Source organism: Prionailurus viverrinus, chromosome C2 (assembly GCF_022837055.1).
Source record: "Prionailurus viverrinus isolate Anna chromosome C2, UM_Priviv_1.0, whole genome shotgun sequence".
Classification (NCBI taxonomy): domain Eukaryota; kingdom Metazoa; phylum Chordata; class Mammalia; order Carnivora; family Felidae; genus Prionailurus; species Prionailurus viverrinus.
The window spans coordinates 88,261,531-88,274,955 of NC_062569.1; the positions used below are offsets into that span (position 1 = coordinate 88,261,531).

Genomic DNA, 13,425 nt, shown 5'->3' on the forward strand with positions numbered 1-13,425 from the left:
TCTAAGTCTTACCTTCTATAACATAAAAGCATTAACATCTGCCTTGCCTGGTATATCTTAGCAAGTGATTATAAGAAATTGAATGGAGGATATATGAAAATTCTTTGCAGGTCACAAAGTGCTTGGCAATTTTAAGGTTTCAATATTCATTAAAAAAAATATTCAGGGGCACCTGGGTGGCTCAGTCAGTTGAGAGTCCAACTCTTTTTTAAAATTCTTTTCGTGTTTATTTTTGAGAGAGAGCGAGTGACACACACAAGCAGGGGAGGGGCAGAGAAAGAGGGAGACACAGATTCTGGAGCAGGCTCCAGGCTCTGAGCTGTCAGCACAGAGCCTAACACAGGGCTCAAACCTACAAACCGTGAGATCATGATCTGAACCAAAGTTGGACACTTAACCAACTGAGCCACCTGGGTGCCCCAAGGGTCCAACTCTTGATTACAGCTCAAATCATGATCTCAGAATTGTAGGATCAAGCCCCGTGTCAGGCTCTGCACTGAGCATGGAGCCTGCTTAAGATTCTCTCTCCCTCTGCCCCTCTCCCCAACTCATGTGCTCTCTCTCTCTTTAAAATAAATTTTTTTAAAAAAATTCATTCAGTATCATACTAAGTTAAACAGTGGAGATCTAATAGACATGGTCCTTGCCCTCATAGACTTTACCATCTAGTGACAGAGATGTGATTAAAAACAAACTTTTTGGGTGTGCCTGGGTGGCTCAGTCAGTTAAGCATCTGACTTTGGCTCAGGTCATGATCTCATCATGGTTCATGAGTTTGAGCCCTGCATTAGGCTCTGCACTGACAGTGCTGAGCCTGCTTTGAATCCTCTGTCCCTCTCACTCTCTGCCCCTCTCAGCTTGTGTTTTCTCCCTTTCTCTCTCGAAAATAAATATTTTTTTAAAAAACTTTTTGAGGCGTGTGGCAGGCTCAGTTGGTGGAGCATGTGACTCTTGATCTTGGGGTTGTGAGCTCAAGCCCCACATTGGGTACAGAATTACTTAAAGATAAAATATTTTAAAAACAAAAGCAAAAACATTTTTAAATGTGCAAGGTATGTAAACTTTTCTTAAGGTGCAAAACACTATTAAAGAATAGAGCAACATTTTCTCATGAGAGAAAATAATAAAGGAGACCTACATTAGATTGGATGGTCTAAAAAGGATTCTCTGGGGCACCTGGGTGGCTCAGTCAGTTAACCACTTGACTCTTGATTTCAGCTCAGGTCATAATCTCATGGTTCATGAGTTCTAGTCTCACACTGGGCTCTGCCCTGACAGGGTGGAGCCTGCTTGGTATTCTCTCTCTCCATGTCTCTCTCTGCCCCATTAAAATGTGCATTTTAATTTACATTAAAATGTAAAATATGTACATTTTAATACATGTATATAAAAAATAAATAAGAAGAATTCTTTGAGAAAAGAATGTTAAATCTGACACCTGAAGGGTAAGTATGTATGTCACATGAAAAGTGGGGTCAAGGAAGATTCTCAGAAAAAGGAAGAATAAATGCCCAAGTCCTGAGGCACGAAAAACCTGGATACATTCCAGGGACTGAAAGAAAACTCTAGAGACTATCCCAGCAACAGTTGAGAGTGGGACAGGATGAGGTTGGAGAGGTAGGTAAGAAGGAACCATGCGGGACCTCAGGCACTATTAAGTTTGAATTGTATTCCAAGTGCCATGGGAAGTTTTGGGAAGGTTTTAGTCTGGGCGTAACATTTCATTGTTTGAAAAGAATCAGACACATCATGAGTCATTTCACAGAGAGATGATCAGTTAGCTGACAGCACAGCAAGCAAACACAACTAGTAATCAAAATGCAATGCTTTATCAGAGATCTCGGTTTCTCTAAATACCAACCAATTTTCGTCTTACCACGTAAGCTGGGCAGAGTAAATTCTAAGTATTAAAAGAAACAAAGCAGAAATCGGTCAAGATCATCCACAATAAAAAACAAATATAGTTTAAAGGATCATAGGCCCCTCCGGGTGCCTCGGCAGGTCTAATGGGGTTGAGCCCCACATCGGGCTCTGTGCTGACAGCTCAGAGCCTGGAGTCTGCTTCAGATTCTGTGTCTCTCTCTCTCTGCCCCTCCCCTGCTCACACTTCTCTCTCTCTCTCTCTCTCTCTCAAAAATCAACACTAGAAAAAAAGAAAATAAGCTGTAATTTAAAAAAACCCATTTTTTAAAAGTAAAATAAAGGCTCATAGGCCCCTAAAATTAGTCAGAAAGGAATTCTTCAAGTCATTTTGTCTGACTTCTTCGTGTAACTCTATGGAATCATTCCAATTATAGAGCAGTTATTCCAGCTGTATCAAAGCCACTCCAAAGAGATGAGTATCTCTGGCAGAGAATATGCTACAAGCCCTAGCTGATAACACATCTCAGTGATTTTTAGTCTCTTAAAAGTTGTGGGCAATTAACCTAAGACTTTCCTCAACTGTAAAACCCTGCCAGTGCCTCATGCAACTTAGCTACTCAATAAATGTTCATTAAATTAATTTTAAGAGAGTTCTTTTTTGGCTCACTTTTTCCCCTTCCCTTCTATCTATACTCTCCTCCCTTCTCCTCTTTCCCATTTCACTTTTTTCTTCCCTTCTAGTTCAAACTGTATGGAAGTCAACAATAAAGTTTGGATTTCTAGGAAGACTTGAGTTAAAGTGAAATGTGATGGTGTCACTTCTTCATCAGCTGTTATCTTTATACCTATTTAACCACTTAGACTTTCTTTGAGACCCTGCTTATACACCACTTAAATCCATAAAACCTTTTCCAGAAAATCTCAGCCACATAAATAATTGTGCGTTTGTTTCTCACAGAATCTAACAGTGTTGAACACTTAAGTATTCATTAAATAGCACCCATACAAAAATATACTTTCAAAAACTCAAGAAAATGTTCTCGTCAGTTTTCTTTATCAAATTGAATATTAAGTCTTTTAGAGTAATAATATGAAGATCAGAAATGCAGAGTTAAAATTCTAGGAGTTTCTGCCTATGGCAAGCAAAAGGTATTACATTATGTAACTTGATAAGGTCATACAACATTGGTCTACAATTATACCGTGCCAAGTAAAAGGCATCTGGTTTTAATGCTGTTTCTGTGGGCCTCTGATTATTCCCTCCTGTATTACTGTTCTGTACAACTTGTGGCCTCCTATGGTGAAAGTATGGAAACAGAGGAAGATATAAAATCTTGACAGTCTAGTCATGGTAAAATCATGATCAAGGCACACTAACAAATGAACTGAAATACAATTCCATTTCTGCATCTTCTTGGTATGCAAAAAGGAGGTGGCCTAGAAGCAGTGGGTTACAGGCCAATTGTCATGAGTTATATGAATGCCTTTTAAGATTCTCACTAAGAAAAGATCTGCCCTCACCACAACCCAGCAGCATAACCCTGGTTGTCCATGGCATCTGCAGCCTTCCCCATGATCAAGGTCTGTGGACTGATGCACCATATTTGTGGGTTTTTGTAGCAGACCAAACTTTAGTTAGAAATCCCAAAACTGCCTTCAGATCTGTACTTTTAATCTGAATTCAGAGGAACATGATTTAGAAATGGAAAGAAGCAGTCAACCAATTATAGTTAATAAGGCTCTGATGGCTGCCACAATATTGTAAGCCAAAGAATTTTAATGGTAGTGTCCGTTTTCATAATTGAACACAAAGCAGAGATGAGAGTATGGTTCCTGGAATTTTTGGAAGCTACTGTCTAGAGAAGTTGGAACTTGTGTTACCCCTTGGGCTGCTGCTTTGGTTGGATGGAAAATTGCAATGTGGTCTATTAAAGTGACAGAAGCCACTGGAAAAAATACAATCCTGTATTAAGTTAACATATATATTTGTTTGTCTGTCTGTGACCAAGAACAGTGGCTGATTCTGTAACAGTCTCTGAATAACTCTAAGCTCTGAGCTACACAGAGTCACCCATTCTAAGATACAGATGAAATATAATCAGGTCCAAACTTCAAAAGTTTCAGGCTCCAATTCCACCCATTACTTTCATTTCCATTTGAACTATTCCCATTTCAATTGTATCAATTTCCTCTTTTCTTTCCTTTTGTAATGAGGTTTCCATACACCTCATTGTCTTGATAGATCTCTTTTGAGTAAAACCCTTCAAATGTAATGCCTAACTACACATGATATTATAAATGTATAACTACAACAGAGGACAGCGAGTATTTTTCCCCTGTTTTATAAATACTCTTTGGTACCACAAATTGCAGTAATCAAAACAAAGAGGAAGCACTTCAAATGATTTTTACAATATTGCATGGTCATGATTGTTAGGGCTCTATTTTGTCTTTGTTCTTGAAAGATATATTCAATGGGTATAGAACTTTGGGGGGGAAGATAAGGGCTGAAAATCTCATAAATTTTGTGAAAGACACAAATTTACATTTTCAGACATCTCAGCGAAACCCAAACAGAATAAATATGAAGAAATCACATCTACAGCGAAATCCAAACAGAATAAATAGGAAGAAAATCACATCTAAACACAGTATAATCAAATTGCTGAAAATCAAAGATAAAAATGGAAATCCAAAAGGGAACCCATTATATACAGGAAAACAACGACTTGAATGACTGCTATCTTCTCAAAACAAAGAATGGAGGTCAAAATATAGTGAATATCCTTAAAGTACTGAAAGAAAAATCTGTCAACCCAAAATTCTATACCCACTGAAAATGTCTTTCAAGAACAAAAGCAAAATAGACACATTTCTAGGTAAAAGACAAGATCAGGTGCTTTCAGAGTGGTATGGCCTTAGACCTGGGAAAAACAAAAGTAAGAGGATTTGTTGGGGAACATAGGTGGCCCAGTTGGTTTAAGCTTCTAACTCTTGGTTTTGGCTCAGGTCATGATCTCATAGTCATGAGATCCCACATGATCCCTCCCACATGCTCTCTCTCTCACTCTCAAATAATAAATTTTTTTAAAAATTAAAAAAAAAAAAAGAGGACTCGTCTATAGCAAACATGGATTGCAAGAAATAGTAAAGAAATTTCTTTAAGCTGAAAGGAAATGACACCAGATGGAAACTTACTGATAAATATCAGGGTAAGTAAGACAATTATTTTCTTCTTAATTTTTTTTTTTAATTTTTTTTTCAACATTCATTTATTTTTGGGACAGAGAGAGACAGAACATGAACGGGGGAGGGGCAGAGAGAGAGGGAGACACAGAATCAGGAAACAGGCTCCAGGCTCTGAGCCATCAGCCCAGAGCCTGACGCGGGGCTCGAACTCCTGGACCGCGAGATCGTGACCTGGCTGAAGTCGGACGCTTAACCGACTGCGCCACCCAGGCGCCCCTCTTCTTAATTTTTAAAATCACAATAATTAAGGGAAAAAACATATTTTTTTTGTCTTGTGGTCTTGTGTCTTGTGTAATATATATAATGTATACATGTGTAACGTATGACAGAATAAAGGTGAGTGGTGGGGAAGAGGGGAACAGTGGAACTATATGAGTGCAAGGTTTTTACATTTTATGTGAAGTGGTGCAGTATTAATGCTAAACAGATTATGAAAAGGAATCCCTAGAGCAACTATATATCTAAAAAATACAAAGAGGTATAGGTAAAAGGCCACTAGGTAAATTAAAATCAAAATCTAAAAAAAAAAAAAACCAAGTAATCCAAAATAAGCCAGGAAAAGATAAGCTGTGAAGGAATGAGCCCAGGGCGTGGTGCTGAAAGTGCTTACAAATTTTAAGAGCAGTGAAATCAAGCAGGCTGTGCAGTCACTGGACAGAAATGACACTGACTTGCTAATGAAGTACATTTATAAAGGCCCACAGAAAACAGCAGTACAGTGTTATTCCAGTGGCATGAAAAGGTATTAGCAGTAGGAGGATGAGGCTCCATTATAAGAGTTCTAACAGCAAGAAAGACTGTTTAAAAAAACAAAAAACAAAAAAAAACAACCAAAAAAATGACTCATGTGACCTTGAGAAGAATTTTGGATGCACAGGCTGATGAAGAAGGGATTGACAATGGACCACCTTCCTAGGGACTCCCAGCTAAACTATTTCAGGGCATGCATCGGCTGAAGTGTATTTTATTTTCAAGGTGGAGGGATAAATCGTCTGTTTCCTAAATCCTTTGCAAAATCTGATAGTCTATGCCTTTGTCCACAAGTAACACAGAACTGATGTAACTGTCTACTGGAGTGGCTGGCTAGCATTGGTCACGTGTACCTGTGGGCTCTGCCTATTTAAAATGGGGGAGGGACGATGTGGGCAGGTACAGATCTAAGGGCTGTGGTAAAAGGGAGAGCTTATTTTTTTTGAAGTAGTAAAACTTGAAGGGTTTGTGCAGACATCCCATCTTCCCAGAGAAGACGGCCTCTCTTGGGTTCATTGAAAAGTACCTGCTGTATCAATAAAGGTCTTGGCTTATTAGGAAGGAAGGAAGGAAGGAAGGAAGGAAGGAAGGAAGGAAGGAAAAGAGAAAAAAAGAAAAGAAAGGGAGAAAGAAAAAGGAAAAACAGAGAAGGAAGGAAGGAAAAAGGAAGGAAGGAAGATGGCTTTTACATAGCTGTTTCAGCTCAGTAACTTTTGGTGTTGGCCAGGTAATTCTTACCTGTACCTCAGCTTGCCGTTCTCTTTTGACGTTAAGTAGCTGTTTTTGAAGAGATCTTATCTGTTTTCTTCCTTTTTCCTCCCTAGAAGAATTAAGAATGATTTGTTTAGAGAGGTGTTACTCAAACTCTAGTGTGCACAAGGATCAACACTAATCTTAAAAAACAGATTTCTGGGCTCTACCCCAGAGATTCTGATTCAGTAGGTCCAGGATGGGGTACTGGGATTTGCATTTCTAACAAGCTCTCAGATGTTGCTAATGGTACTGGTCCATGGAACACACGTTTAGTAACACTTTACAAAAGACTGTGATTTGTTTTAGTAAACCAGAGGAGGATGTTTCTGGTTTATGTGTTGGATCTAAAATAGCTACTGCTGAGAAAAAGCTAAGTGGAGGAGGAACAGGAAGAGGAAAAAGAAGAATCCTTTCTATTCTGAACACTTCACATATTCTTGCCTCACAATAACCTTAGAAGGTAGTCTCTATCATTCTCCCTATTTTACAGAGGAGGAAAGTGTGACTTACAGGGCTGAGGTAACTGGCTGTGGTGAACATTAGAATGTGCCTTACAGATAGATCTCCAACTACAGGGAGTATAAGTGAAAAGGGTCCCAGTTCTAGGCCCTGAAATCCTTCATTACGTGTGCTCTAAGGCCACACTGCCCACTGACTGCTCCCTGCCAGTGTTTGAGTTGGCAGGGATACTAAGTCAGGCCCTTCCTGGGAGACCTGAGACTTTTCTGATGGTTGTTGACTTTACTTCAAGGACCCACAATGACCTTGCCAAACCATCCTTAGAATGCAAGGCATTTTCTTCTACCTAACCTTCCCTCTCCTTCACTTGGGGTCAGTTCAGCATTGAGTCTAAAGATTCCCTCCACATTTTCTCTCCCACAGGTGTTTCCCCTGATAAAATTTTCACATGAGTAATATCATCTTGGCATCTCTAAGAAGACATGACTGACACACTTGCCAAGGTCACATTCATGGTAGATGGCAAAGGAGGATTCAAATTCAGTACCTATCCGGGGCGCCTGGGTGGCGCAGTCGGTTAAGCGTCTGACTTCAGCCAGGTCACGATCTCGCGGTCCGTGAGTTCGAGCCCCGCGTCAGGCTCTGGGCTGATGGCTCAGAGCCTGGAGCCTGTTTCCGATTCTGTGTCTCCCTCTCTCTCTGCCCCTCCCCCGTTCATGCTCTGTCTCTCTCTGTCCCAAAAATAAATAAACGTTGAAAAAAAAAATTTATAAAAAAAAAACAAAAACAAATTCAGTACCTATCCAAATGAGAACTTAACTACTTTATGTTACTATTTGTGCTCTGAAACAGAATTCTGCTTATCTCCAGTATTCCCACTATTTAGGTTTAGAGAAAAACAAAATAACAAAACAATGTAAGAATAAACAAAACAGGTTGCACCTGGGTGGCTCAGTCAGTTGAGCATCTAACTCTTGATTTCCACTCAGGTCAATCCCAGGGTTGTCTTCATGGGGCTCTGTGCTGAATGTGGAGCCTGCTTAAGATTCTTTCTTTCTCCCTCGGCCCCTCTCCCCCACTCGCATGCTAACAAAAATTTTTTTTTTAATTTTTAAAAAGAATAAAACAATATAAGAATAAACAAAACAAAACAAAAACTGTCTTAGCTCAGGCTGCCAATACAAAAATATCAGACCAGAGGCGCCTGGGTGGCGCAGTCGGTTAAGCGTCCAACTTCAGCCAGGTCACGATCTCGCGGTCCGTGAGTTCGAGCCCTGCGTCGGGCTCTGGGCTGATGGCTCAGAGCCTGGAGCCTGTTTCCGATTCTGTGTCTCCCTCTCTCTCTGCCCCTCCCCCGTTCATGCTCTGTCTCTCTCTGTCCCAAAAATAAATAAAAACGTTGAGAAAAAAAATTTTTTTTTCAAAAATATCAGACCGGATGGCTTATAAATAACAGAATTCATTTCTCACAGTTCTGGAGGCTGTGAAGTCCAAGATCAAGGCACCATCATATTCAGTATCTGGTGAGAACCTGTTTCCTGATTCACAGATGGTCATTTTCACTTGCATCTTTATATGATCGAAGGGGAGAGGAAATTCTTTGGGGTCTCTTTTATATAGACATTAATGTCATGGTACCTAATCACCTCCCAAAAGTCTGACCTAATATCATTACATTGAGAAGCAAGGGTGCGGTACGCAAACATTCAATCTGTGGCCACAACTAAAACAACCTTACCACTAAATAGCATCTAGATAAGCATTCCTACTCAGGAATGTTTATAAAGCATGTACTTAACTAGAATTTTGAGACTGGGATTGTCATTTGCCAAAACAAACTATAGATTATATACTTCCCATTTATAGATTACGAGAAACAGGTAAGAAAGATACAAAATGTTTATCCCTACTAATAAATTCAGAACCCCAAGGGCAGATTGAGTTAAACAAAAAAACAAATGTCATTTATGATGGAAACTAGAAACTAGTGGAGTAGAGCCCTCAAAATTATGAGAGAAAATGATTTTCAGTCTAAAAATATATACCCAGTCAAATTACTAACAAAGTATGAGGAAAAAAACATATTTCACACATTTAAGATCTTAATATATTTAACTTCCATGCACCCTTTGTTCAAGAAGTTACAGAAACATATGCTTCAAGGGCGCCTGGTGGTTCAGTCAGTTAAGTGTTCGACTTTGGCTCAGGTCATGATCTCACAGTTTGTGGGCTCAAGCCCCATGTCAGGCTCTGTGCTGACAGCTCAGAGCCTGGAGCCTCTTCAAATTCGGTGTCTCCCTCTCTTTGTTCCCCTCTGCTTGCATTCTGTCTCTCTCTCAAAAATAAATAAGAGATTAAAAAAAAAAAAGACATGCTCCAACAAAATGAGGGATTAACACAAAAAAAGAGGAAGAATGGGAGTCTAGAAAACAGGATCAAAAGGAAATCTCAAGATATGAAGGCAAGGCCCAGTACCATAGCAACGCTGCAGGCCCTGGGAGCAATGGCAACAAATAAGAGAAAAAGAACAGAAGAAAGTCTCAAAGTGGGGGGAAAAAGGGAAGACTTAATGTGTATGACTACACTTAGAGAGCTTTCTGTTGAAGAGTTGGGTGCTGGATTTGGAACAGAAATGTCAAAACAGGCAAACAAAAAAATGGCAAAATTTAACTCCAGGAGAAAAAAAGCTATTTAAGAAAGAAAATTTAATCATTATATATACTGTGTGTCCCACCTATGAACTATTTACACATCATCATCATCATCATCATCATCATCATCATCATCAAAACATTAAGTATTAATTCAACCAAAAATTGGGCTCTAACTATTCTATGGGCATTGAAAAAACTCAATAGATTACATCTAAAATTATATTCCCGGCATCCAACTCTTGATATCTTGATATCGGCTCAGGTCTTGCAGTTGTGACATCAAGCCCCATGCTGGGCTCTGTGCTGAGCAGAACCTGTTTGAGATTCTCCCTTCCTCTCTCTCTCTGACCCTCCCCTGCTCACGTGCACATGCACGTGTGCTCTCTCTCTAAAAATAAACACACTTTAAAAAGTAAAATAAAAATTCTATTTCCACTAGTGTTGTTTACCACAAAGAAGAAAATGGGCCAGTGTGAGAAATAAAAAATGGTATACTACTAATCTGAATGTAAATATTTCTTATATGTTTATTGGCCTGCTATGTGTCCCCTTCAGTGAACTGTCTTTTCCTATCATTTTAGATATGCCATAGCAAAGGATGTCTCACCTCTCTGGATCAGACTACACTTTGATTCATCATCATGATGAAAAGAAATTTCAGCACACTAAGAGACCAGTTAGCCCACTTTCTTTTCTCTATCAAAAGCAATGCCCAATTAAAACAGCAATGATACCACTCACTGAATAGAATGTCAGAAATCCAAAAGATTTACAACAACAAATAATGCCAAGGATGTGGAGCAATACGAACTCTTCATTCATTGTTGGTGAGCATGCAACAGTCAGTTTGGCAGCTTCTTAACAAAACTAACCATACTCTTATGATAACAACCCAGCAGTTATGCTCCTTGATATTTCCTCAAATGAGTTAAACATTTACGTCCACACAAAAACCTGTACATAGATGTTTACAGCAGTTTTATTCAATAATTGCCCAAACTTGGAAGCAAACAAGTTGTCCTTCAGTATGTGAGCAGATAAACTGTGGTATATTCAGACAATAAAATATTATTCTGGGGACACCTGCGTGGCTCAATCTGCTGAGCTTCTGACTATTGATTTCAGCTCAGCGCATGATCCCAGGGTTGTGGGATTAAGCCCCACGTCTGGCGCTATGCTGAGTGTGGAGGCTTCTTGGGATTCTCTCTCTCTCCCTTTGCCCCTCTCCCCAGCTCCCACTCTCTCTCTAAAATTAAAAAATATATACACTGGCTGGGAAGATGGAGGCATAGGAGGACGCTGGGCTCACCGTGTCCTGATGGTCACTTAGATTCCACCCACACCTGCCTAAATAGCCCAGGAAACCACCAGAAGACTAGCAGAACGGATTTTCTGGAGCCAAGCATAGATGAAAAGCCCACAAAAGAGGGTAGGAAGGGCAGAGAAGTGGTGCGAGCTACACAGACTGGCGGGAGGGAGCTGGAGTGGAGGGGCAGCCCGCCGGCAAAGCAGAGCCCCTGAGTCTGGCTTGCAAAAGTGGAGGGGCCAGACGGAGTGTGTTCAGACAGCAAGTGGGACTTAACATCTGGAAGATTATAAGCTAACAGCTCTGCCCAGAGAGTGGGAGGGCTGGAGGACAACGGGAGGGAGAGTTGCTGAGCCCGGAAAACAGAGCGCAGCTTGGCAGGGAACAAAGGCGCTCGCCAGCGCCATCTCCCTCGCCCATCCCCCAGCCAAAATCCCAAAGGGAACCAGTTCCTGTCAGGGAACTTGCTTGCACCAGGCAAACACCCAATGCTGTGCTTCTGCGGATCCGTCCCTCTGGTGGCGGGTCTGACTCCCTCCCGGTGCCACAGGGCCCCTTCCGAAGCGGATCACCGAAGGAAAAGCAAGCTGAGCCTGCCCCTCCCGTCCCTGTGCACCTTGCCGATCCACCCCAGCTAATACGCCAGATCCCCAACACCACAAACCTGGCAGTGTGCAAGTAGCCCAGAGGGGCCACACCACCCCACAGTGAATCCTACCCCTAGGAGAAGGGAAGAGAGATACACACCAGTCTGACTGTGGCCCCAGCAGTGGGCTGTTGGCAGACATCAGGTCTGACTGCGGCCCCGCCCACCAACCCAAGTTATTCAAGACAGCACAGGGGAAGTGCCCCACAGTTCCGCACCCCTCCAGGAACTATCCAAAATGATGAAACGGAAGAATGCCCCTCAAAAAAACCTCCAGGAAATAATGACAGCTAATGAACTCATCAAAAACGATTTAAACAATATAACAGAAAGTAAATTTAGAATAATAGTCATAAAATTAATCGCTGGGCTTGAAAACAGTAGAAAGGACAGCAAAGAATCTATTGCTACAGAGATCAAGGGACTAAGGAACAGCCAGGAGGAGCTAAAAATGCTATTAATGAGCTGCAAAATAAAACGGAGACGACCACAGCTTGGATTGAAGAGGCAGAGGAGAGAATAGGTGAACTAGAAAATAAAATTATGGAAAAAGAAGAAGCTGAGAAAAAGAGAGATAAAAAAATCCAGGAGTATGAGGGGAAAATAGGAGAACTAAGTGATGCACTAAAGAGAAATAATCTACGCATAATTGGTATTCCAGAGGAGGAAGAGAGAGGGAAAGGTGCTGAAGGTGTACTTGAAGAAATAATAGCTGAGAACTTCCCTGATCTGGGGAAGGAAAAAGGCATTGAAATCCAAGAGGCACAGAGAACTCCCTTCAGACGTAACCTGAATCAATCTGCACGACATAATCATAGTGAAACTGGCAAAATACAAGATAAAGAGAAAATTCTGAAAGCAGCTAGGGATAAACGTGCTGTAACATATAAAGGGAAACCGGTAAGACTCGTGACGGATCTCTCTACTGAAACTTGGCAGACAAGAAAGGAATGGCAGGAAATCTTCAATGTGATCAACAGAAAAAAAATATGCAGCCGAGAATCCTTTATCCAGCAAATCTGTCATTTAGAATAGAAGGAGAGATAAAGGTCTTCCGAAACAAACAAAAATTGAAGGAATTCATCACCACTAAACCAGCCCTACAAGAGATCCTAAGGGGGATCCTGTGAGACAAAGTACCAGAGACATCGCTACAAGCATGAAACATACAGACATCACACTGAATGTAAATGGACTAAATGTGCCAACCAAAAGACATAGGGTATCAGAATGGATAAAAAAACAAGACCCATCTATTTGCTGTCTACAAGAGACTCATTTTAGACCTGAGGACACCTTCAGATTGAAAGTGAGGGGATGGAGAACTATCGTTCATGCTACTGGAAGTCAAAAGAGAGCTGGAGTAGCCATACTTATATCAGACAAACTAGACTTTAAATTAAAGGCTGTAACAAGAGATGAAGAAGGGCATTATATAATAATTACAGGGTCTATCCATCAGGAAGAGCTAACCATTATAAATGTCTATGCGCCGAATACGGGAGCCCCCAAATATATAAAACAATTACTCACAAACGTAAGCAACCTTACTGATAAGAATGTGGTAATTGCAGGGGACTTTAACACCCCACTTACAACAATGGATAGATCATCTAGACACATGGTCAATGAAACAAGGGCCCTGAAAGATACATTGGATCAGATGGACTTGACAAATATATCTAGAACTCTGCATCCCAAAGCAACAGAATAATACTTTCTTCTCAAGTGCACATGGAACATTC

At 40.7% G+C, this 13,425-nt stretch overlaps 1 protein-coding gene across 1 annotated transcript in view; it reads right to left on the reverse strand.

The window, feature by feature from the left end:
• IQCG (IQ motif containing G) overlaps positions 1–13,425 on the reverse strand; it is a 56,594-nt gene that overhangs the window by 18,649 nt on the left and 24,520 nt on the right. The window contains exon 6 of the mRNA XM_047874654.1: positions 6,601–6,682. Coding sequence (XP_047730610.1) covers positions 6,601–6,682 — 82 coding nt within the window. The remainder of the gene's footprint in view (positions 1–6,600; positions 6,683–13,425) is intronic.